This window comes from Apium graveolens, chromosome 2, assembly GCF_009905375.1.
Source record: "Apium graveolens cultivar Ventura chromosome 2, ASM990537v1, whole genome shotgun sequence".
Lineage (NCBI taxonomy): Eukaryota > Viridiplantae > Streptophyta > Magnoliopsida > Apiales > Apiaceae > Apium > Apium graveolens.
Window position 1 is genome coordinate 249,214,095 of NC_133648.1, and position 25,606 is coordinate 249,239,700.

At 36.3% G+C, this 25,606-nt stretch overlaps 2 protein-coding genes across 4 annotated transcripts; one reads left to right on the forward strand and one right to left on the reverse strand.

Moving 5' to 3' along the window:
* Positions 1–1,848: 1,848 nt before the first annotated feature.
* Positions 1,849–4,515, forward strand: LOC141706240 (uncharacterized). Of its 3 annotated transcripts, none has more exons than XM_074509051.1 (6): positions 1,857–2,162; positions 2,246–2,345; positions 2,523–3,316; positions 3,494–3,605; positions 4,023–4,118; positions 4,199–4,515. In XM_074509051.1, exons 1-6 carry the CDS (start codon positions 2,101–2,103, stop codon positions 4,295–4,297), a joined length of 1,263 nt encoding a protein of 420 aa, XP_074365152.1. In that variant the 5' UTR covers positions 1,857–2,100; the 3' UTR covers positions 4,298–4,515. The 3 variants fall into 3 exon arrangements, 2 of the variants coding, with proteins under 2 accessions (XP_074365152.1, XP_074365153.1); XM_074509052.1 differs by having other exon boundaries at positions 2,258–2,345; XR_012568720.1 differs by lacking the exon at positions 4,199–4,515 and having other exon boundaries at positions 1,849–2,162; positions 3,454–3,605.
* Positions 4,516–4,837: 322 nt separating this feature from the next.
* On the reverse strand, positions 4,838–8,779 carry LOC141708324 (uncharacterized). The gene is made up of 10 exons (XM_074511889.1): positions 8,424–8,779; positions 8,241–8,319; positions 8,067–8,161; positions 6,919–7,023; positions 6,763–6,842; positions 6,146–6,236; positions 5,965–6,072; positions 5,629–5,715; positions 5,386–5,454; positions 4,838–5,255 (listed from the first exon to the last, which is right to left on the reverse strand). The coding sequence occupies exons 1-10, from the start codon at positions 8,622–8,624 to the stop codon at positions 5,133–5,135; spliced, it is 1,038 nt and encodes a 345-aa protein (XP_074367990.1). The 5' UTR covers positions 8,625–8,779; the 3' UTR covers positions 4,838–5,132.
* Between the last annotated feature and the right edge of the window lie 16,827 nt (positions 8,780–25,606).

Consider the following 25,606-nt stretch of genomic DNA (forward strand, 5'->3'; position numbering starts at 1 on the left):
CACTGGGCCGGGTTTTGACCGGGCCTTAAAAAGCCCGGGTTTTGATCGAGACGGGCTTTTCGAACTTTGACTTTAACCGGGCCGGGCCGGGCTTTCGGAAAATGTCAGAGCCCGTTTGGGCTCTCGAGACGGGCCTAACCGGGACTTTTTCCGGACCGGATCGGATCGGGCCGGGCTTTTTTTTTAATTTAAATCGGATCGAGTATTATTAGAGATTCCGAAGAATACATATGTTAGCAACTAGATCATCGTAAAAATGTATTAGTTTACATGAAATATTTTATGAAAAGATTACTTCCTTGAAAACATTTAAGTTGGGAAAAAAATAAATATGTTTATAAAATAATATGTTTTATCATTGTTATGATAACAATGATATCCAAATATATATATAGTGTACTTATTATATATTTTTTCATTATTTATGGAACAAAGTATATATATATAATATTATTAATCACAAATATGTAAATATATATATATATATATATATGTGTGTGTGTTTAAAGTATTATTTATATTTATAGTAAATTTGAATTTATAAATATATAAGAAAATATATTAGAATATTCAGATTATAACCGGATTTTTTCGGGTTTTTAATCGGGCCGGGCCGGGCCGAATCCCGGGCTTTGCCTCAAATTATAGGGCCCGTCGAGGCCCAAAGCCCGGGCAGGGACCAGGCCGGGCTTTGATCGGGCCGGGCTTGACCGGGTTTTGACCGGATCTGGCTGGACCAGATTTTCGGGCTCAGACTTTTTGTGCATCTCTATCCTAGGGTGAGTATTAGGTCAGAATCGGACCGAACTGAACCAGAATCGAAATAGGAATATGTCAAGAACAGAACCGAACTCGTTTATATGTAAGAACCGAACCGAAAAGACCGAATTTATATTTTATTTCATTTTTATTTATTTTGCATAATATTTTATGTTCTAACTTTTTAAGTATTGACTAGTTTTGATAATTTATTAAGGGTAACTTAGTAAAATAATTTTTTTATTAGTGGTGGATCATTTTGAATTCGATTATTTTATAATATTTAAGATGAAAAATATTTATAAAAATATTCAAAACTCCATATATATTTAAAAAAATGAGTAATTCAATAAAAATCATATTTTTCTTAAAATTTATTAAAATATTATAAATAAAAAACATAATGCGTAATATATATACATATATTTTTATATATATTTATTCATTTATAAATAAAAAACATAATGCGTAATATATATACATATATTTATATATATATTTATTCATTTATATACAGTCCGATTCGATTTTTACGGTTCTAGTATGTTAAGAACCGCACCGAGAACCGAAATTTCTAAGAAAATAAGAACCTGACCAGATCCGAATTAGTTAAAAACCGAACCGGAATCACAATTTTCGGTTTGGTTGCGGTTATCGGTTTTGGACTTATTCCATACGTCCAATAGAATGGATTTTGTTAAATTATTTATCCAGAAACTGTATATTGAATTATATAATTACAATCAAATACTACATTTAATGGTAATGTTTTGTTGTGCTTGTAAAAGATTCCGTGAAATCAAATAAACACAGCTTAGTGGTACGTGAAGGAATCAAATGAGCATATACTGTCGGTAATGTCTTGGTATATTTTGTGTGGCTGTGCTTCATTAGCAAAAGCAATTCCCCTACTTTATTTGCCTCCCATTTAATTAGAGGTTGATTGATGATAATGACATTTTTTACACAGTTGTCTGTTTAAACTCTTAAATATTACTACCAAATTATAAATTTACACCCACAGCGAATCACGTTAAAGCAAGCATCTATATCATTATCAACTTCGCCGGCTTTATTACGAGTGACGCACTGACATACCTACGCTCATTTAGTCAAATGGGCCAACTCTTTGATCCAACAAAGGCCCATCATACTCTGGACTAGTTTTGATCCAATTGCAAATTTGGATATCAAACGCCCGGCAGCCCTGCCTATTCAATCAACTTTAGGGTTTAGGTTATAAAATTTGAATTCCCCGCTTTATTTGTCTCCGGTTGATTCAGATTAAAATCTAATTTCTGTTCATTTTTAATCTCCCCAAAGCTGGTATTTTCATATATCATGGATCATTTATCGGCATGTCCGGTCTGTTATCTCCAACTTTCTATGCCTCATCTCCAAAGGTCACTCATCAAACACTTTAATATTTAATCTTACTCATTTTTTTACACGATTAATTATGTTTTAATGTAATTGATGGTGACAGTCATGTAAACAGTCATTTCGAGGATGATGAACAAGTTGAAAGAGACCTCCAATTGGCTAAACAACTTTCTCTTGCTTCCTCTATTTCACCTCTTCATTCGGTATTCATATGTTATGTTTTTTTTTTGTTTTTTTTCGAAACTTGCGATTTTATTACGTATTCGGTTGTCGGTTTATTTTCGTCTTAAATTGAGTTAAGATTCGAAAGCTTCTAGAATAAGTTAGTATCTGTTTGAGTAGTGAAGTGATCTTGTGGTTTTTAATTTGTTTTGTTACAGGCTGACACTGACATGGTACTAGTTGATTGGGGGAAAACCACTGAAAGTGTATCGTCGAGGTGTGAAAGTAGTAATGCTGCTGAAATGATTAACATTGATGAGAAAATCTCGTACTTGTGTGATTTACAATTTAAGGAGAATTTCTATGAGGTTAATGATGGTTTGATGGACTTATTGCGAACACGGCTAGAACTAGGTTACGGGAACTCGACTAGTTTAATATCGGGTTATGTTGATCATATTCAGAGTGCTAAATCTGAGGTTGCTGGATGGGGATGTGGTTGGCGAAATATTCAAATGCTTAGTTCTCATTTGCTTCAGAAGAGACCGGAAGCAAGGGAAATTTTATTTGGTGGATGTGGTTTTGTTCCTGATATTGCCTCACTGCAGAGATGGCTTGAGTTATCATGGGAGAAGGGTTTTGATAAACCTGGTTCGGAGGATTTTGATAAAGAGATTTACGGGAAAAGAAATTGGATTGGAACTACCGAGTGCGCTACGCTTTTTCGTTCTTTCGGGATTCGTGCTAGGATGGTTGATTTTTGTAGCAAGGAACTGGCATCAAAGACCTCTTTTCATAGACAGGTTATTGGACCGATGGATAAATATATTTTAAAAGGGGATTGTAGTTCTTCCCTAGTAAGTTCGAGTGGGACGTGGAAGCCTAATCATCATAGTACGAACTTTGGAAAGCTGAGGGGTCAACATTCTCTTATTGATTGGGTTTGGAATTACTTCTCAGACAATAAATCAATTGAACTGAACAAGAATCAAGTCATAGCGAGTGAGAAACCGTAAGTGGATCTAAAGCTCTACTTACATGACTTTACTTTGCTTTATGATGTGTATATAAAGAATTTAGTTTTGGAAAATATTCAGTTCTGGCACGCACTTGCTACTCCTTAGGTGATAAGAATATTTTTGTTCGTAGAACGGATGGCATACTGACAGGTTGGTATCTCGTAAAACAGGCCCTTGTACTTTCAGCATGATGGTCATTCAAGAACCATTGTTGGGATTCAAGTTACGTTGCAGCGGAAAGGGGGGCAAGAATACAGCCTTTTAATTTTTGACCCTGGACATGTAAGTAGTTTTTTTTGTTTTTTTAAAACAAGATAACTGGATTTCAGTTGGTTTAAATAAAGAATATGCTAGCATCAGATCACAAGACTGTGTTATATTACAAACCTTAGTGATTGTACAACATCAGACCAAGTAGTTTCTAGTTATGTCTATTCTGCTTATAAACTATCTCTCCAGTCTTCAAGGTGTTGTCAATTCTTTCTTGACACTCTTTTTAGTGGGAACTCTGAGGTTCTAGATATAATTAGTATGATCGAATATCTCTATTTACCTGCAGCTACAATACATATGTAATTGCTGACTTGAGTTGGTCAGTTTAATGTATTGACTAAATTCAACATTTCAACTCGTTGCTGTCAGTTTCATCATTACATAATTTTGTTCAGGTTATTTGATTGTATAAACTTGCCTTTATAGATAACTCGAGATCTGGAGAGGTCTCTCAGAGACAACAAAGGTTGGGAAAAGTTGATAAAAAGAGGAATTCACACACTACGGAAGCCTCACTATCAGGTCCAATTGTTGCTTAGGTTTGACTGCCACTTGTTTTATTTAATTTATTCGATTAGCTAATTGACCCAGCATTGCTACAGATATGCTATATTGATCCTGGAATAGCCGGCGCAGAGGAGATGGAGAGGCTTAAGACCTTAACTAGTGATCGTTTTGAGTACCGAGTTCAAGGCTGTTGAATTTTCTTTCAGGCATTTACTTCATACTTTGCTGATCTTGTGAATATAAATTAAAACATGTAGAAGATGCCACCATTTCTGCCTTGTATTTGCTAATTTGAAATATACAGGGCTTGGAATTGGCCTGGTAGTGCCACAAAAAGCAAGTTCAGGAACTTTAACATAAGTTATGTATCTTTGTGCGATATCTATATGAAAATTTTCCAGTTTTAAGTGTATCAAGATAAAGAGAAGGCAGTTAAATTACTGGCTGTATTATGTGTGTGTCAGACATTACTAAGATTTTAAGGTGTGCAGACTCATTATTAGAGCTTCTTTGGTCGATTTATGTGAACAGCTTTGCGTCCGGAGAAATGAATAAACAGTTTTCTTGTTAGATTAGTCATTAGTGCATTTCACTGTATAATAGAGGGAAAACCCACTTTATGTATCCACTTTAAAGTTAGGCAAAAAACTAAGATCATTAAGCACGAAAATAGTTTAGATCTCTCATCACTTTCATATATGATTTGGATAATTTATTTGACTACGCAGTACACAGATTGAAAACTATTTATGATTATCAAGATCACATTATTGAAATCACTAACATAAAAATTAAACTTTAGTCCAAAGTGGGAGACTGACCCAGCCTGACTGAGTAGTACAGAACTATGTTAAGATTCAATCTGAGTTCACTCAACACTACCTACCTGAGGATATAAATGTGAGAATGCTGACATTACGAAAATCAAGATAATATTAAAAAATTTCTTTATACTAGTCTAGATTCAGATATTAGTCTTTCCCAGCCACAGGTTCTTGTGATTCGGTTGTTTAATCCTTGCTCTTTTGTTTAATCCTTGCCCTTTTCTTTCTTCATTTTTGCTTTGAATCTTGATTTCGTCAAGAGAGTTTGCACAGTATTGACGAAATTTCCAGCTGCCATAACTATCAGAAGGATCCCACAGGTAATTACCTGCAAATAGTATAATGCAGACCACATTTTGATCACAAAGGTACTATCAACTTCATCTCACACAAAAAGCTGAAATGATGGGATTCATCTTTAAGATATTACACTATTTTTAACCCTTGTAATTTCTCACCTGCCACTCAGAAACTACTCCAACCAATGCAGTTTGAAGCAATAATACTCCAACATATGCTTCAAATCCCTAATACAAGGAACACATTCCACATTGCTCATTCAGCCTCGTTGAGAAATTAAATTAAAACACACGTGCAAAGGTAGGGGAAATAAGAAAAATTATACATATAACCTGTCAATCCTCAATAAGACATATGCATTTGTTAGTTACACACATATACATTAGTGCATTTTGAATCACCTGTAATATAAATAGGATAGGGCATAACAACCATAATTGACCATCTACTCCGGCAGTTTCTCCCCACACAACATCCATTCTCTGAGCCTGCAATAAATAGGTATAAAGTATTGCTTACCATGTTAAACGAGAGTAAAAATTTATACGTTCAGCAATGATATTGAATCTGTTGAACTCTACATGAATAAAGTTAAATTTACACACAAGTTTGATAATATATAGAAGCACATCAATATAGTGATTCAAGAGATATGTTTGCAAAGGAAATGGAAGAGGACTGTGTGTAAAAAGAAATTTACAGACTACATAGCAAAGAACTTTAAGTGGAAATTATGCCTTCCCCAATGCGATACGAGTATAAAGTCTCTGCCTTTGATATCTATTTTGCAAAAGCATAGCAACTCCTTGCATGATCGCCCAATACAGGAATAGTTGTACACCTTTCTGCAAAATATATTTTTCAATAATTAAAATACAGAGTTGCAATGATCAAATGACACAGTATTACAAAACTTGCCTGCTTTTGCGAACATTCAGGTTGCTTTTCTATCTCCCAGGTCATGCTAATAAGTGCCATAGCCATTGCAAAATAGTGATGATATATCCACCTGAAAGTGCCAAGTTAAGATGAAATACAAAATATTCTTAACATCTTCAAAATTTTACTTAATGTTTTCACTTTTCAGAGTGGTGTTTTGAAAAAGCAAACTATGTACCGTAAATATACTGATGTAACTTCGTGATAAAAATAATAATGTTTACTTGAATGTAAGACAACATCCTTATCAGATAAAATGGAGGAATATGATACGTTCTCAAGTGATTTTGAAGAAGAAAAGAGAGAATCTTTATGTGTAAATTATCTTAATGAAGTTTAACATCACACATGATCATCTCTTTATAATAATTTGGATGTTATAATATTTTTTTGTAAAAAGATATCTATAAATGAAGTACATGAAAGTCTTCTCTACAATATATACAATTTATTTTTTTATAAAAGCAGAACCGTATGACTAGCAGGTGAGGGAATGTGGTACTCTCTGACAGCACAAAACTTTTCAAAATAGTTTCAGTAATAATAATAATAATAAGGGACTTGGCTATCCACTTGAAAATAGCTACTTGAATTACCATGGACGAATATCACTTCCATTGACTCTTAGAATGTTCTCCCGCAAGGCCAAACCTGTGTATAGAAAAAGCAGCCAAGCCTGCCAAGGCATTTCAATTTCTTTTTGTCTGATGAAGTAATCAAAAAAGGCAAAAAAGCCTCAGCATGTATATTACCTGGTAAAGCTGAACTGGCAATGCAGGCAAACATCCATCCCATGTCCACGACCTTAACCAAAGTAGCAATAGGGGGAACACAAGAAACAACAATGCAGTTCTATCCTGTCAAATACATGTATTGAAAGCAGTGAATTACAAAAGTGTGCTTTGAGAAGAATGTATAAAAAACAAGTATAATATCTAAATCATTAGTATATTAATGGGCAACAAACTTCATTCGAGACAAGTTACAAATATGCTGTAATGTATTCAAGCATCTCTGATTTCAAGCTTTGTATATGCTCAATATTGTGGAAGGCGCAAGCTCATAAAAAACACAAGAGCTAATTTAAAGCGCAAGTCACGAAACATAAATAAGCACATAATAAAATTAGTAAAAGTAATTATAATATATACACATAGTTTACACACTTTCTTTAAAAAAATTGTTGCCGGTTGAGATTGTTAACAATATAATAGTATGACACAAGAAATAATTCAAGTTCAGCAAAGCAAACACTTCAAAATCTTTTAACTGGATCTCAAGGCCCTTGTAATCTATCTGCCCTTTTATCATATTCGTTTGCTAGAGTTAAATAAGAAGCTTAATACGTTGTGTTCAATGTGGATCTCGTGTTTGTAAAGTTCCTATTATGATAACGTGTCCTCGATTCCAGAGGAAATACACTCATCGTCCTAATGAAGGTATAAACAATTGTTTGTCGAATTTTAATTAACTGGAAAAACCATATCTTATTTCACTCAATAATATATTCTTACTGGCCAAAGACCAAAGAGCTAATCCTTATAATTCAATTATGAAAATTTCCACTGCCCATCCTTTTTAATTTATGAGACTATATGCATGCATTGCATAGTTAGTAGTTAAGGCATAGTTATAGCAAGTAGTGTTGGTTAAGTGGTTATCGAGAATGTTGGCAGAAACTGATTGTAATAGAGCAATATAGAAAAAAAGATAAATTCGAATAGGATTGAAATAGTTAAACTAACAGAGTATAAGAGGGGTAGTTAAGCAGCACATTTGGCGCAGTAAGATTAAAGTTAAAAAAAGAAGAAGGTAAATTGGCATCACAAGTATAGCCTGTGCAGATTAATTAAAACAGTAGTAAAATTAAAAATGAAAAAGCATATTTCACCATACTTACTCTGAAGCTATTGTACTCGTCCTTAACTTTCAACTGGACATCTTTACGAGTAGCGTGAACATTGAGTGGACCGATAAACATCCTCAAGAAACGACCTGCATTGTGAGTCAGTAACTTGAACTAACAAGGTATACAGATATGAATGCAGAAATAATAAGGGAGGCAATAGAGAACCGTGAGATTTGGTAGGAAGAAAAGCAGCAGCATCTCCTTGAGTCAATAAATATGTGGCTCTACCTAGCTCCTCTTCTAACTACACAAGCACAAAATATTAAATAAATAAAAAAAATATTAGCATAACGACTATATTATCCTTAAATTATATTTTATTTCGAAATCCTGGGTAAATACTAGTACCTTGAGGGCGTGTTGGGAATCAAGGTTTCCTTTCTTATGAGAGGAGGAAATAGAGGAGCGTAGATGTTTGATGGCCGTGTGGAGAGAAAGAGCACGTTGACGAAGAGAGGCTTCTTCGTTACAAGAACGAGATATTAAGGAAGCTGCAGATTCTTGTAATTCTTTCGAATGCTCAGTTATTCTACACACTTGTTCATCCATCCTTCTTGCTCCCCGTGGCTGCTGCTGCCTAAATAATTATGATCGATCGAACACCTTAAATTAAGACAAACAAGTAGTTGTAGTAAATTATGGTTGTAGCGCCATGAATGTCAATGTGGTATGGGGAATTGGGATCCTAGGGAACTGTAATTGTTTTTCTAAACAATTACAAAATGTACTCATTTTTCTAAACACTAAATTTTATAATATTACAATTTTTTTATTGGGATTTTTTTTATAAAGTGTACTCTCTTCGTGCACAAAAATTATTATAAAAATGAGTTAAATTTATAAAATTCATTGATAAACGTATATTTGAAAAATACTTTTATTCATTATTCCCTTTGTCCCCTAAATTGTAAATACAGGAGGACGAAGGCTCGACACGTATTTTAATATCTTCTAAAGTATAGTTTTATAAATATTTTTTAATTTTATTTCTTCTGAATAAAAATTTAATGTTTGTATGGCAAAAAAAAGTCAAAAATAAATTATAGAGAAATACTTTATATTCACCTTAAAATACGTGTCGAGTATTGAAAAAAACTGTACACAATTGGATATGATAGAAACATTAACTTTTTCCTTATAACTCATTGTATTTGTTAAGGTTTGATTATCACATATCACAAATTATATATATATATATACACACACCTATTTATTTGTGAAAAAGGGGAAAATTACACCGCCTCGTACCAAAAAAATATTATAAAATGTTTATTTATCCCTCACTCCCCCAGTTTTCAAAAGAAAGTAAAGTGAGTGGGGATAGCTCAACTACTTTCACTTTTTTTTTATAATTGTGCTCCCGAATTTTCAAAAATAACGAAAACAAGTTATAGTAAATACAAAATAAATAAATGTTTACTTCAAAACTTTAATTTCAAGAAGTGACGAAAGTACTTTACTTTCGAATCACTTATTTTCTTTCATTTTAAAAACTCGAAAATAATGGTTTAGGATTGATGTCTTTAAACATGTACCCACCTGATAGAGAATAACAATAACTCTAATTGCGGAGTTAATGTCGCATTAATCATACCTTATTTGGTCAAAGGGAACAGCCCAGTTAACGAGGCCCAAGATCCTAATTATTTATTAATTTCGTAATTAATAAGGGGGCTAATTAAACAACCCAATAAATGTGTTAAAATAAGTAACTACTTCTACAAGAAGTAGCCTCCAAGCAACCTAAATTCAGAAGTAAACTAATTCTGCTTTATAGGACTCCAAAGTCCAATCAGAGGTGGAGACTTGACCATCAAATCACCCAATTCCACCCTAATTCCTAGACTCTCAACATCCATATAAAGGATCTTACCCCTTCAACTTCAGTAGAACATTTTTGGGGACAAGAGCTCCACACGCCACCACTATGAAACCACGTTTTGGAAGACAGCTTTAAGCATCGTAAAACCGTGAAGGCATCCTACAAGCCACGAGGCCATTACTTGGAACGACGTTTTAGACTCAATAATCGATGGACATGAAAGTCACTACGTCCTCGGTGAGCTCTCGCTGTCATAGCCCCGAGGGCTAGCATCACCAAGACCTACGTTTTTGACTTGATCCTTGGCATACAGCAAGGTACGTAGGCATCTTGTTAAGGCAGATTGAGTCACGAAACACAAAAGCAGTCAAATCGAGCCTCGAAGCTCACGAACCCTAGCAATAAATATGACCAAATTTTTAATCCATAACATTTAGCGTCGACTGTGGGGAGATGACGACAACCATGAAAGCACAAAGAAGAATTGAGAAACCACCTGCTGAAATACGCAACATCGCATCCATTGTTGAGATTTCACCACAGTCAAACCTCAATATCTGAGGAACTGATTTCTCAGGTATGGAGATCCCCATTACCCAACTATTGATCCAAAGAATGGTCTCCAACCCTAGGGGATGAAAAATCAAGGGAAGAGTCCCAAACTATAGATGATACTCTCACTAATGAGCACCTGAATTTCAGATGTTAATAATTGTGCTTGCCTCAAGGGTGAATGATCACCCACCTTACGAGATGTAAAATTTTATGGAGGAACGCAATACCGAGTACATGAGGAGTACGAACATCAATATTTGTAAGGGCTAAACCTTATTGAAGGAGGAAGTTACGATTTCTATGATCCCCATATCGAGGATAGTGATCGTTCATATGAAGAGGAGATCGCCCCAAGAAGGGTGCAGCCGATTGAGGAACCTGTTGTCAAATGGAGTTTTTGAAAGTGTTTGTCCTAAATCCAATCATGTATGATGAGTTAGGAAGAACTTTCTTGTATTCTTATTTGATTTCATTAATATTAATAAAAGACTTGTTTTGGTTTTATTATAGGCTTTATCTATTTAAAGTGTTTTGAATAAGATGTTTCATAGTTTAGAGTAAAGCTTCTAGAATTATAATGAGATTGTAATAGTGAGATCTAGAAGATGATAACTTTAGACTTAAAAAGTTCCTGATCACAGGATAACTAATCGGAAGTTAGTGAATCCGCAAAGATTGGTACATACTATGCTTGCTTCCTTCAGGATGATGTCTGTTCTCATAGGCATTTGTGTGGTGACATTATAGCTAGTATGTAGGTGCTTATTAGGGAATAAGTTCACTGAACATGACTCGATAAGTTGGACAACTAATGGAGATTACTCACGTGTCAATAGTTATTCACTGAGTGATAGTTGTACAAGTGTCCTTAGACTTGAGATCGTTAAAGTTATCTTGTATATAATGAACTGTGCTTTGGTTTAGTCCTTAGTCTCAAGGACATCCATTAGGTCTATTCTGGGCATAAGGATTTGTGTATGGAGATAGTTAACATCAATAAAGGATCTACCCCTTCCAGTATAGGAAAAGAATATCATATGTTATTCTTAGTATGCGAGTTTTGGAATCTCCGGCCAGAGTGTACTTTCACTTCTTTATTTTATAATTGTGCTCCCGAAATTTCAAAAATAACGAAAGCAAGTGATATTAAATACAAAATAAACAAATTTTTACTTCAAAACTTTCATTTCAAGAAGTGACGAAAGTACTTTACTTTCGAATCACTTATTTTCTTTCATTTTAAAAACTCGAAAATAATGGTTTAGGATTGATGTCTTTAAACATGTACCCACCTGATAGAGAATAACAATAAGTCTAATTGCGGAGTTAATGTCGCATTAATCAGACCTGATTTGGTCAAAGGGAAAAGCCCAGTTAATGAGGTCCAAGATCCTAATTATTTATTATTTTCGTAATTAATAAGGGGGCTAATTAGACAACCCTATAAATGTGTTCAAATAAGTAACTACTTCTACAAGAAGTAGCCTCCAAGCAACCTACATTCAGAAGTAAACTAATTTTGCTTTATAGGACTCCAAACTCCAATCAGAGGTGGAGACTTAACCATCAAATCACCAAATTCCACCCTAATTCCTAGACTCTCAACATCCATATAAAGGATCTTGCCCCTTCAACTTCAGTAGAACGTTTTTGGGGACAAGAGCTCCACACGCCACCACTATGAAACCACATTTTGGAAGACAACTTTAAGCATCGTAAAACCGTGAAGGCATCCTACAAGCCACGAGGCCATTACCTGGAACGACGTTTTAGACTCAGTCATCGAAGGGCATGAAAGTCACTACCTCCTTGGTGAGCTCTCGCTGCAATAGCCCCGAGGGCAAGCATCACCAAGAATTACGTTTTTGACTTGATCCTTGGCATACAGCAAGGTACGTAGGCATCTTGTTAAGGCAGATTGAGTCACGAAACACAAGAGCATTCAAATCGAGCCTCGAAGCTCACGAAACCTAGCAATAAATATGACCAAATTTTTAATCCATAACATTTAGCATCGACTGTGGGGAGATGACGACAACCATGAAAGCACGAAGAAGCACCGAGAAACCACCTGCTGAAATACGCAACGTCACATCCGTTGTTGAGATTTCACCACAGTCAAACCTCAATATCCGAGGAACTGATCTCTCAGGTATGGAGATCCCCATTACCCAACTACTGATCCAAAGAATGTTCTTCAACCCTAGGGGATGAAGAATCAAGGGAAGAGTCCCAAACTATAGATGGTACTCTCACTAATGAGCACTTGAATTTCAGATGTTAATAATTGTGCTTGCCTCAAGGGTGAATGATCACCTACCTTACGAGATGTGAAATTTTGTGGAGGAACGCAATACCGAGTACATGAGGAGTACGAACATCAACATTTGTAAGGGCTAAACCTTATTGAAGGAGGAAGTTACGATTTCTATGATCCCCATATCGAGGATAGTGATCGTTCATATGAAGAGGAGATCCCCCCAAGAAGGGTGCAGCCAATTGAGGAACCTGTTGTCAAATGGCATTTTTGAAAGTGTTTGTGCTAAATCCAATCTTGTATGATGAGTTAGGAAGAACTTTCTTGTATTCTTATTTAATAGAAGTAGCCTCCAAGTAACCTAAATTCAGAAGTAAACTAGTTCTGCTTTATAGGACTCCAAAGTCCAATCAGAGGTGGAGACTTGACCATCAAATCACCCAATTCCACCCTAATTCCTAGACTCTCAACATCCATATAAAGGATCTTACCCTTCAACTTCAGTAGAACATTTTTGGGGATAAGAGCTCCACACGCCACCACTATGAAACCACGTTTTAGAAGACAACTTTAAGCATCGTAAAACGTGAAGACATCCTACAAGCCACGAGGCCATTACCTGGAACGACGTTTTAGACTCAATCATCGAAGGACATTAAAGTCACTACGTCCTTGGTGAGCTCTCGCTGTCATAGCCCCGAGGGCAAGCATCACCAAGAACTACATTTTTGACTTGATCCTTGGCATACAACAAGGTACGTAGGCATCTTGTTAAGGCATATTGAGTCACGAAACACAAGAGCAGTCAAATCAAGCCTCGAAGCTCACAAACCCTAGCAATAAATATGACCAAAGTTTTAATCCATAACATTTAGCGTCGACTGTGGGGAGATGACGACAACCATGTAAGCATGAAGGAGCATGGAGAAACCACCTACTGAAATATGCAACATCGCATCCATTGTTGAGATTTCACCACAGTCAAACCTCAATATCTGAGGAACTGATCTCTCAGGTAAGGAGATCCCCATTACCCAACTACTGATCCAAAGAATGGTCTCCAACCCTAGGGGATGAAGAAGCAAGGGAAGAGTCCCAAACTATAGATGGTACTCTCACTAATGAGCACCTAAATTTCAGATGTTAATAATTGTGCTTGCCTTAAGGGTGAATGATAACCCACCTTACGAGATGTGAAATTTTGTGGAAGAACGCAATACCGAGTACATGAGGAGTACGCACATTAACATTTGTAAGGGCTAAACCTTATTGAAGGAGGAAATTACGATTTCTATGATCCCCATATCGAGGATAGTGATCGTTTATATGAAGAGGAGATCGCCCCAAGAAGGGTGCAGCCGATTGAGGAACCTGTTGTCAAATGGAGTTTTTAAAAGTGTTTGTCCTAAATCCAATCATGTATGATGAGTTAGGAAGAACTTTCTTGTATTCTTATTTGATTTCATTAATATTAATAAAAGACTTATTTTGGTTTTATTATAGGCTTTATCTATTTAAAGTGTTTTGAATAAGATTTTCTATTATTTAGAGTAAAGCTTCTAGAATTATAATGAGATTGTAATAGTGAGATCTAGAAGATGATAACTTTAGACTTAAACAGTTCCTGATCACAGGATAACTAATCGGAAGTTAGTGAATCCGCAAAGATTGGTACATACTATGCTTGCTTCCTTCAAGAGGATGTTTGTTCTAATAGGCATTTGTGTGGTGACATTATAGCGAGTATGTAGGTTCTTATTAGTGAATAAGTTCACTGAACATGACTCGATAAGTTGGACAACTAATGGAGATTACTCACGTGTCAATAGTTATTAACTGAGTGATAGTTGTACAAGTGTCCTTAGACTTGAGATCGTTAAAGTTATCTTGTATATAATGAATGTGCTTTGGTTTAGTCCTTTGTCTCAAGGACACCCATTAGGTCCTACCCCTATTTTTGTATGGAGATAGTTAACATCAATAGAGGATCTACCCCTTCCAGTATAGGAAGAGAATATAATATGTTATTCTTAGTATGCGAGTTTTGGAATCTCTGGCCAGAGTGTACTTTCACTTTTTTTATTATAATTGTGCTCCCGAATTTTTTAAAATAACGAAAGTAAGTGATAGTAAATACAAAATAAACAAATTTTTACTTCAAAACTTTCATTTCAAGAAGTGACGAAAGTACTTTACTTTCGAATCACTTATTTTCTTTCATTTTAAAAACTCGAAAATAATGGTTTAGGATTGTTGTCTTTAAACATGTACCCACCTGATAGAGAATAACAATAACTTTAATTGCGGAGTTAATGTCGCATTAATCAGACCTGATTTGGTCAAAGGGAAAAGCCCGGTTAATGAGGCCCAAGATCCTAATTATTTATTAATTTCGTAATTAATAAGGGGGCTAATTAAACAACCCTATAAATGTGTTCCGATAAGTAACTACTTCTACAAGAAGTAGCCTCCAAGCAACCTAAATTCAGAAGTAAACTAATTCTGCTTTATAGGACTCCAAAGTCCAATAAGAGGTGGAGACTTGACCATCAAATCACCCAATTCCACCCTAATTCCTAGACTCTCAACATCCATATAAAAGATCTTACCCATTCAACTTCAGTAGAACATTTTTGGGGACAAGAGCTCCACACGCCACCACTATGAAACCACATTTTGGAAGACAGCTTTAAGCATCGTAAAACCGTGAAGGCATCCTACAAGCCACGAGGCCATTACATGGAACGACGTTTTAGACTCAGTCATCGAAAGACATGAAAGTCACTACCTCCTTGGTGAGCTCTCGCTGCCATAGCCCCGAGGGCAAGCATCACCAAGAACTACATTTTTGACTTGATCATTGGCATACAACAAGGTACGTAGGCATCTTGTTAAGGCAGATTGAGTCACGAAACACAAGATCAGTCAAATCAAGCCTCGAAGCTCACGAACCCTAGCAATAAATATGACCAAATTTTTAATCCATAACATTTAGCGTCGACTGTGGGGAGATGACGACAACCATGAAAGCACGAAGAAGCACCGAGAAACCACCTGCTGAAATACGCAACGTCGCATCCATTGTTAAGATTTCACCACAGTCAAACCTCAGAGGAACTGATCTCTCAGGTATGGAGATCCCCATTACCCAACTACAGATCCAAAGAATGGTCTCCAACCCTAGGGGATGAAGAATCAAGGGAAGAGTCCCAAACTATAGATGGTACTCTCACTAATGAGCACTTGAATTTCAGATGTTAATAATTGTGCTTGCCTCAAGGTTGAATGATCACCCACCTTACAAGATGTGAAATTTTGTGGAGGAACGCAATACCGTGTACATGAGGAGTACGAACATCAACATTTGTAAGGGGAAACCTTATTGAAGGAGGAAGTTATGATTTCTATGATCCCCATATCGAGGATAGTGATCGTTCATATGAAGAGGAGATCTCCCCAAGAAGGGTGCTGCTAATTGAAGAACCAATTGTCCAATGGCGTTTTTGAAAGTGTTTGTCCTAAATCCAATCATGTATGATGAGTTAGGAAGAACTTTCTTGTATTCTTATTTGATTTCATTAATATTAATAAAAGACTTGTTTTGGTTTTATTATGGGCTTTATCTATTTAAAGTGTTTTGAATAAGATCTTCTATAGTTTAGAGTAAAGCTTCTAGAATTAAAATGAGATTGTAATAGTGAGATCTAGAAGATGATAACTTTAGACTTAAACAGTTCCTGATCACAGGATAACTAGTCAGAAGTTAGTGAATCCGCAAAGATTGGTACATACTATGCTTGCTTCCTTCAGGAGGATGTCTGTTCTTATAGGCATTTGTGTGGTGACATTATAGCTAGTATGTTGGTGCTTTTTAGGGAATAAGTTCACTGAACATGACTCGATAAGTTGGAAAACTAATGGAGATTACTCACGTGTCAATAGTTATTCACTGAGTGATAGTTGTACAAGTGTCCTTAGACTTGAGATCGTGAAAGTTATCTTGTATATAATGAACTGTGCTTTGGTTTAGTCCATAGTCTCAAGGACATCCATTAGGTCTATTCTGGGCATAAGGATTTTTGTATGGAAATAGTTAATATAAATAGAGGATCTACCGCTTCCAGTATAGGAAGAGAATATAATATGTTATTCTTAGTATGCGAGTTTTGGAATCTCTGGCCAGAGTGTACTTTCACTTTTCTTTTTATAATTGTGCTCCCGAATTTTTAAAAATAACGAAAGCAAGTGATAGTAAATACAAAATAAACAAATTTTTACTTCAAAACTTTCATTTCAAGAAGTGAAGAAAGTACTTTACTTTCGAATCACTTATTTTCTTTCATTTTAAAAACTCGAAAATAATGGTTTAGGATTGATGTCTTTAAACATGTACCCACCTGATAGAGAATAACAATAACTTTAATTGCGGAGTTAATGTCACATTAATCAGACCTGATTTGGTCAAAGGGAAAAGCCCGGTTAATGAGGCCCAAGATCCTAATTATTTATTAATTTTGTAATTAATAAGGGGGCTAATTAAACAACCCTATAAATGTGTTCCAATAAGTAACTACTTCTACAAGAAGTAGCCTCCAAGCAACCTAAATTCAGAAGTAAACTAATTCTGCTTTATAGGACTCCAAAGTCCAATAAGAGGTGGAGACTTGACCATCAAATCACCCAATTCCACCCTAATTCCTAGACTCTCAACATCCATATAAAAGATCTTACCCATTCAACTTCAGTAGAACATTTTTGGGGACAAGAGCTCCACACGCCACCACTATGAAACCACATTTTGGAAGACAGCTTTAAGCATCGTAAAATCGTGAAGGCATCCTACAAGCCACGAGGCCATTACCTGGAACGACGTTTTAGACTCAGTCATCGAAAGACATGAAAGTCACTACCTCCTTGGTGAGCTCTCGCTGCCATAGCCCCGAGGGCAAGCATCACCAAGAACTACATTTTTGACTTGATCATTGGCATACAACAAGGTACGTAGGCATCTTGTTAAGGTAGATTGAGTCACGAAACACAAGATCAGTCAAATTAAGCCTCGAAGCTCACGAACCCTAGCAATAAATATGACCAAATTTTTAATCCATAACATTTAGCGTCGACTGTGGGGAGATGACGACAACCATGAAAGCACGAAGAAGCACCGAGAAACCACCTGCTGAAATACGCAACGTCGCATCCATTGTTAAGATTTCACCACAGTCAAACCTCAATATCCGAGGAACTGATCTCTCAGGTATGGAGATCCCCATTACCCAACTACAGATCCAAAGAATGGTCTACAACCCTAGGGGATGAAGAATCAAGGGAAGAGTCCCAAACTATAGATGGTACTCTCACTAATGAGCACTTGAATTTCAGATGTTAATAATTGTGCTTGCCTCAAGGTTGAATGATCACCCACCTTACAAGATGTGAAATTTTGTGGAGGAACACAATACCGAGTACATGAGGAGTACGAACATCAACATTTGTAAGGGCTAAACCTTATTGAAGGAGGAAGTTATGATTTCTATGATCCCCATATCGAGGATAGTGATCGTTCATATGAAGAGGAGATCTCCCCAAGAAGGGTGCTGCTAATTGAAGAACCAATTGTCCAATGGCATTTTTGAAAGTGTTTGTCCTAAATCCAATCATGTATGATGAGTTAGGAAGAACTTTCTTGTATTCTTATTTGATTTCATTAATATTAATAAAAGACTTGTTTTGGTTTTATTATGGGCTTTATCTATTTAAAGTGTTTTGAATAAGATCTTCTATAGTTTAGAGTAAAGCTTCTAGAATTATAATAAGATTGTAATAGTGAGATCTAGAAGATGATAACTTTAAACTTAAACAGTTCCTGATCACAGGATAACTAGTCGGAAGTTAGTGAATCCGCAAATATTGGTACATACTATGCTTGCTTCCTTCAGGAGGATGTCTGTTCTTATAGGCATTTGTGTGGTGACATTATAGCTAGTATGTTGGTGCTTATTAGGGAATAAGTTCACTGAACATGACTCGATAAGTTGGACAACTAATGGAGATTACTCACGTGTCAATAGTTATTCACTGAGTGATAGTTGTACAAGTGTCCTTAGACTTGAGACCGTTAAAGTTATCTTGTATATAATGAACTGTGCTTTGGTTTAGTCCATAGTCTCAAGGACATCCATTAGGTCTATTCTGGGCATAAGGATTTTTGTATGGAAATAGTTAACATAAATAGAGGATCTACCCCTTCCAGTATAGGAAGAGAATATAATATGTTATTCTTAGTATGCGAGTTTTGGAATCTCTGGCCAGAGTGTACTTTCACTTTTTTTTTTATAATTGTGCTCCCGAATTTTTAAAAATAACGAAAGCAAGTGATAGTAAATACAAAATAAACAAATTTTTACTTCAAAACTTTCATTTCAAGAAGTGAAGAAAGTACTTTACTTTCGAATCACTTATTTTCTTTCATTTTAAAAACTCGAAAATAATGGTTTAGGATTGATGTCTTTAAACATGTAACCACCTGATAGAGAATAACAATAACTCTAATTGCGGAGTTAATGTCGCATTAATCAGACCTGATTTGGTCAAAGGGAAAAGCCCGGTTAATGAGGCCCAAGATCATAATTATTTATTAATTTCGTAATTAATAACGGGGCTAATTAAACCACCCAATAAATGTGTTCGAATAAGTAACTACTTCTACAAGAAGTAGCCTCCAAGCAATCTATATTCAGGAGTAAACTAATTCTGCTTTATAGGACTCCAAAGTCCAATCAGAGGTGGAGACTTGACCATCAAATCACCCAATTCCACCCTTATTCCTAGACTCTCAACATCCATATAAAGGATCTTACCCCTTCAACTTCAGTAGAACATTTTTGGGGATAAGAGCTCCACACGCCCCCAATATGAAACCACATTTTGGAAGACAGCTTTAAGCATCGTAAAACCGTGAAGGCATCCTACAAGCCACGAGGCCATTACCTGGAATGACGTTTTAGACTCAATCATCGAAGGACATTAAAGTCACTACGTCCTTGGTGAGTTCTCGCTGTCATAGCCCCGAGGGCAAGCATCACCAAGAACTACGTTTTCGACTTGATCATTGGCATACAACAAGGTACGTAGGCATCTTGTTAAGGCAGATTGAGTCACAAAACACAAGAGCAGTCAAATCGAGCCTCGAATCTCACAAACCCTAGCAATAAATATGTCCAAATTTTTAATCCATAACATTTAGTGTCGGTTGTGGGGAGAGGACGACAACCATGAAAGCACGAAAAAGCATTGAGAAACCACCTGCGGAAATACGCAACATCGCATTCATTGTTGAGATTTTACCACAGTCAAACCTCAATATCCGAGGAACTGATCTCTCATGTATGGAGATCCCCATTACCCAACTACTGATCCAAAGAATGGTCTCCAACACTAGGGGATGAAGAATCAAGGGAAGATTCCCAAACTATAGATGGTACTCTCACTAATGAGCACCTGAATTTCAGATGTTAATAATTGTGCTTGCCTCAAGGGTGAATGATAACCCACCTTACGAGATGTGAAATTTTATGGAAGAACGCAATACAGAGTACATGAGGAGTACAGACATTAACATTTGTAAGGGCTAAACCTTATGGAAGGTGGAAGTTACGATTTCTATGATCCCCATATCGAGGATAGTGATCGTTCATAAGAAGAGGAGATCACCCCAAGAAGGGTGCAGCCGATTGAGGAACCTGTTGTCAAATGGAGTTTTTGAAAATGTTTGTCCTAGATCCAATCATGTATGATGAGTTAGGAATAACTTTCTTGTATTTTTATTTGATTTCATTAATATTAATAAAAGACTTGTTTTGGTTTTATTATAGGCTTTATCTATTTAAAGTGTTTTGAATAATATTTTCCATTGTTTAGAGTAAACTAATTCTGCTTTATAGGACTCTAAAGTCCAATCAGAGGTGGAGACTTGACCATCAAATCAACCAATTCTACCCTAATTCCTAGACTCTCAACATCCATATAAAGGATCTTACCCCTTGAACTTCAGTATAACATTTTTGGGGACAAGAGCTCCACACGCCACCATTATGAAACCAGGTTTTGGAAGACATCTTTAAGCATCGTAAAACCGTGAAGGTTTCCTAAAAGCCACGAGGCCATTACCTGGAACGACGTTTTAGACTCAGTCATCGAAGGACATGAAAGTCACTACCTCCTTGGTGAGCTCTCGCTGCCATAGCCCCGAGGGCAAGCATCACCAAGAACTATGTTTTTGACTTGATCCTTGGCATACAGCAAGGTACTAGGCATCTTATTAAGGCAGATTGAGTCACGAAACACAAGAGCAGTCAAATCGAGCCTCGAAGCTCACGAACCCTAGCAATAAATATGACCAAATTTTTAATCCATAACATTTAACGTCGACTGTGGGGAGATGATGACAACCATGAAAACACGAAAAAGCACCGAGAAACCACCTGCTGAAATACGCAACATCGCATCCATTGTTGAGATTTCACCACAGTCAAACCTCAATATCCGAGGAACTGATCTCTCAGGTATGGAGATTCCCATTACCCAACTAATGATCTATAGAATGGTCTCCAACCCTAGGGGATGAAGAATCAAGGGAAGAGTCCCAAACTATAGATGGTACTCTCACTAATGAGCACCCGAATTTCAGATGTTAATAATTATGCTTGCCTCAAAGGTGAATGATCACCCACCTTAAGAGGTGTGAAATTTTGTGGAGGAACGCAATACCGAGTACATAAGGAGTACGAACATCGACATTTGTAAGTGCTAAACCTTATTGAAGGAGGAATTTACGATTTCTATGATCCCCATATCGAGGATAGTGATCGTTCATATAAAGAAGAGATCGCCCCAAGAAGGGTGCAGCCGATTGAGGAACCTGTTGCCAAATGGCATTTTTGAAAGTGTTTGTCCTAAATCCAATCATGTCTGATGAGTTAGGAAGAACTTTCTTGTATTCTTATTTGATTTCATTAATATTAATAAAAGACTTGTTTTGGTATTTTTATGGGCTTTATCTATTTAAAGTGTTTTGAATAAGATGTTTCATAGTTTAGAGTAAAGCTTCTAGAATTATAATGAGATTGTAATAGTGAGATTTAGAAGATGATAACTTTAGACTTAAATAATTCCTGATCACAGGATAACTAATCGAAAGTTAGTGAATCCGCAAAGATTGGTACATACTATGTTTGCTTCCTTCAGGAGGATGTCTGTTCTCATAGGCATTTGTGTGGTGACATTATAGCTAGTATGTTGGTGCTTATTAAAGAATAAGTTCACTGAACATGACTCGATAAGTTGGACAACTAATGGAGATTACTCACGTGTCAATAGTTATTCACTGAGAGATAGTTGTACAAGTGTCCTTAGACTTGAGATCGTTAAAGTTATCTTGTATATAATGAACTATGCTTTGGTTTAGTCCTTAGTCTCAAGGACATCCATTAGGTCTATTTTGGGCATAAGTATTTGTGTATGGAGATAGTTAACGTCAATAGAGGATCTACCCCTTCCAGTATAGGAAGAGAATATCATATGTTATTCTTAGTATGCGAGTTTTGGAATCTCTGGCCAGAGTGTACTTTCACTTTTTTTTTATAATTGTGCTCCCGAATTTTAAAAAATAATGAAAGCAAGTGATAGTACATAAAAAATAAACAAATTTTTACTTCAAAACTTTCATTTCAGGAAGTGACGAAAGTACTATTATTCCTAGTGGACTAACAATGAGATTTACAGAAGGCGGGTTGAATGTAAATCTCAAAACTTTTTCAAGTTTTGAGTAGTTTCAAAGGCTGTGTGTTTAAGATAAATAAGTGTGTGAATTGCTTTAAGCTAATACAGACAGATATATATTCAAGCACAAAAGTACAGAACACAACAGACCTTAAAAACTTTTCTGGTGGATTTGTTGTTCCACCAGAGATGGTATTTCAGAAAATCTGTGATTCAAGAAGTTGATCACAGCTGCATCCTAGTACAAACTAGATGATTTTTCTCTCAAGATTTTTCTAAACAGCTCTGGAAAAATTCTTCTTCTAATTACTAGCTTCTACTTGGTTTATATAACACCAAGTTTTTACAAGTGAAGACAAAGATAAAAAGTACAATAATAAAATAAAATCTCCACTTGTTTCTTCTCCATTTTACTCCAGTGCATTGTTGACTATTGCCTCTTTATACTAGAGTAGAACGGCTGCTTTTTCTGATGTTCCTGAAATAGGCTACCACATCTCAGTTGTCTCTGTCAACCCATGTGCCTCTGTTTGTAGGTACAACTACCACTTGTCAACTGCTATTTAACAGAACATCCGTTGAAGCCTTCATCCGTTGATGGCTTTATCCGTTGATGTGTTATCAGTTGAAGCTCTATCCGTTGATGCACTCATCCGTTGATGCACTCATCCGTTGAAGCTTTAGAGACATTCATTGAAGCTTTAGAGACATCCGTTGAAGCTTTAGAGACATCCGTTGAAGCTTTGTTTCTCATCCGTTGAAGGTCTTTAAGTTATCCGTTGACACCATTTCATTTATACAAAATTACAAGGCATGAAATATTTACAATTGGCCTTCCTATCTGCATATCCTTTAGTAGTGAACATTACTTATAATTTCCCTCAACATTTAAGAATTATATCTCAAATTCAGAGACTGAAATGTGCTACAACACTAGACTTATTTCTAAGTAAAGCTACACCATCAACGGATAGCCAAAGTGGTCTTATCCGTTGAGGCTACAAACATTAGATTTCTACTTAAGTGTTTTGTTAAACATATCATCAAACTAATGCACATATAATCCTAACAATCTCCCCCTATTTATGTCTATAAGAATTGTAGACATAAATTCAAGGTTAACTTGATGATAACAAAACACTTAACAAATATATGAAGTGAGACTAAGTAGAAATTTAATAGTGCTGCAAAAGTGTATGTACAAGAAGGTAATTGAAGATTTACAGTGTTTCCAAGGGTGCTCCTCTAGCCTGAGCAAATCATCTTTTTCTTCTTTGATCCCTGGTTTTCTTTCCTAGCCCTTTGTCATTTTCCTCAATTTGGAGTTGGAGTTGTCTGAAGAATTCTGCTTCATCTTCATCACTGATATCCAACTTAGATTGCATTTCTTTGAGAGTTTCATTGCTGGCAATCTTGAGTTGGTCTTCAAGTCTGAAAAATCTTCTGACTCCTTTATCATCTCTGAATTCCATCAACCAATGAGGTGATTTGTGAATTGTAGTTCCTCTTTCTTGAATGAGTAAGGTTCTGGGCAAAGTATTGGGCTCCCTCCAAGTTTTCCTTATGTTGGCAATCTTGTTGAGAATTTCAGTCTTGGCAGTCCTGGTAAAGCCAGAATCCTTTTGTATGGCTGAAAAGACTCTGATCAAGGTAGAGTAGCCTTCATTCAGAATCCTGTAGAGAGGCCATGTTCTTTCCCCAGCTCCTTTGTATTTGAACACCAATCTCTCTGGTAGCTGTCTGTAGGCAGCAATTCCCCTTACATCTTCCAGCTCATCCAGATAGAGTTCAATGTCTGAAATTTCTTTTATGTCACAGATGTGAACATAATCATCTTTAGAAATGGGTGGCTTAGGGTTAGGTTTATGTTTTTGAGTGAATTTCTTAGAGTTTAGGGGAGGTGTAGATTTGGATTTTCTTTTCTGTTTCTTTGGTAGTGGAAGAGTGGTTAAAAAGGTAGGCAAATTGATGGTGTCCCAATCAATAGGTTCCTCTTTTGGGATGATTGGTTCACCATGGATGTTTATAGTGGGATCAGCAACAAAGGGTTCAGGTATGGAAGGTAGAGATTTAGTTTCTTCAGTGTTGCCTTCACTCCTTCTATGTGCCTTGGCCTTTCTTCTGTTTCCCTTCTGCCACTCCTCTTTTTCCTCCATGCTTTCACCAAATATACTCCCAAAAACCTCATCTAAGTTTGCAATCTTGTCTTCACCCCTGACTTCAATTCCTTTCTCATTTTCAACTAGACTTGACTTTAGCTTTTGTTCAAGCTTTGCTTGTGCTCTTTTGTCAGCCTTGAGTTTTTCAGCTTCTTTCTTTAATCTTTTGGTTTCTTCCCTCTTGGCTATTGAGAATTTGGGATGTCCTTGCATCACACATATGCTCTTTCCCTCTCTAAAGATAATAGCCATGTTTCTCCTTACTGCCTCATCCATGGTCTCCTTGTGTTTTATGATGCTTGTACCCAAAACTTTGTCTTCATTAGGCTTTGGAAGAGGAAAGTCCACTTCTTTCATCTGAGCAAAGTTTAGAGGGTTCTTTGTGGAGTCCTTGCTGGATCTGGTGTTGGGCTTGAGAACCATAGGTTTTAGATTCTTGAAAGAAGTCTCTCCAACCTTATTTCTCCTTTCTGGCTTGTGCTCCATATTGATTGGTTCAACCTTTGTGCTATGTTTCACAGATATTGAATTATCTTGTGTTGAGCCAAACAGCTGTTGCATCCTTTCATCAATTCTCCTCCTTTGCTCTTTCACCTGAATTTCAGCTGCTGCTAGCTGGATTAAATCAATTCCATCAGGCTTTCCTTTGATTTGAAAGATTGGAGAAGTAGTGATGGCAGGAACTAGCACTTTAGATATTTGGATTTTTGTAGATGGCTCTCCTTCCCCTTCCCTTTTACTCTCCCCCTTTTTGTTAGCATCAAGGAGAGGGGTCAAGCCCTGTGCTTTTGCCAGCTGCATAAGTAGATTTGTTTGAGATTGTTGGTTGTGAAGAATGGTGGCCACAGAATCTTCAATAACTTGAACTCTGTCTTCCAATTTGGCCAGCCTCTTTTCAGTATGTGATTCCTCTTTCAATCTCAACAAAATGTTTTGCATTGTACCAAAGGGCATGACG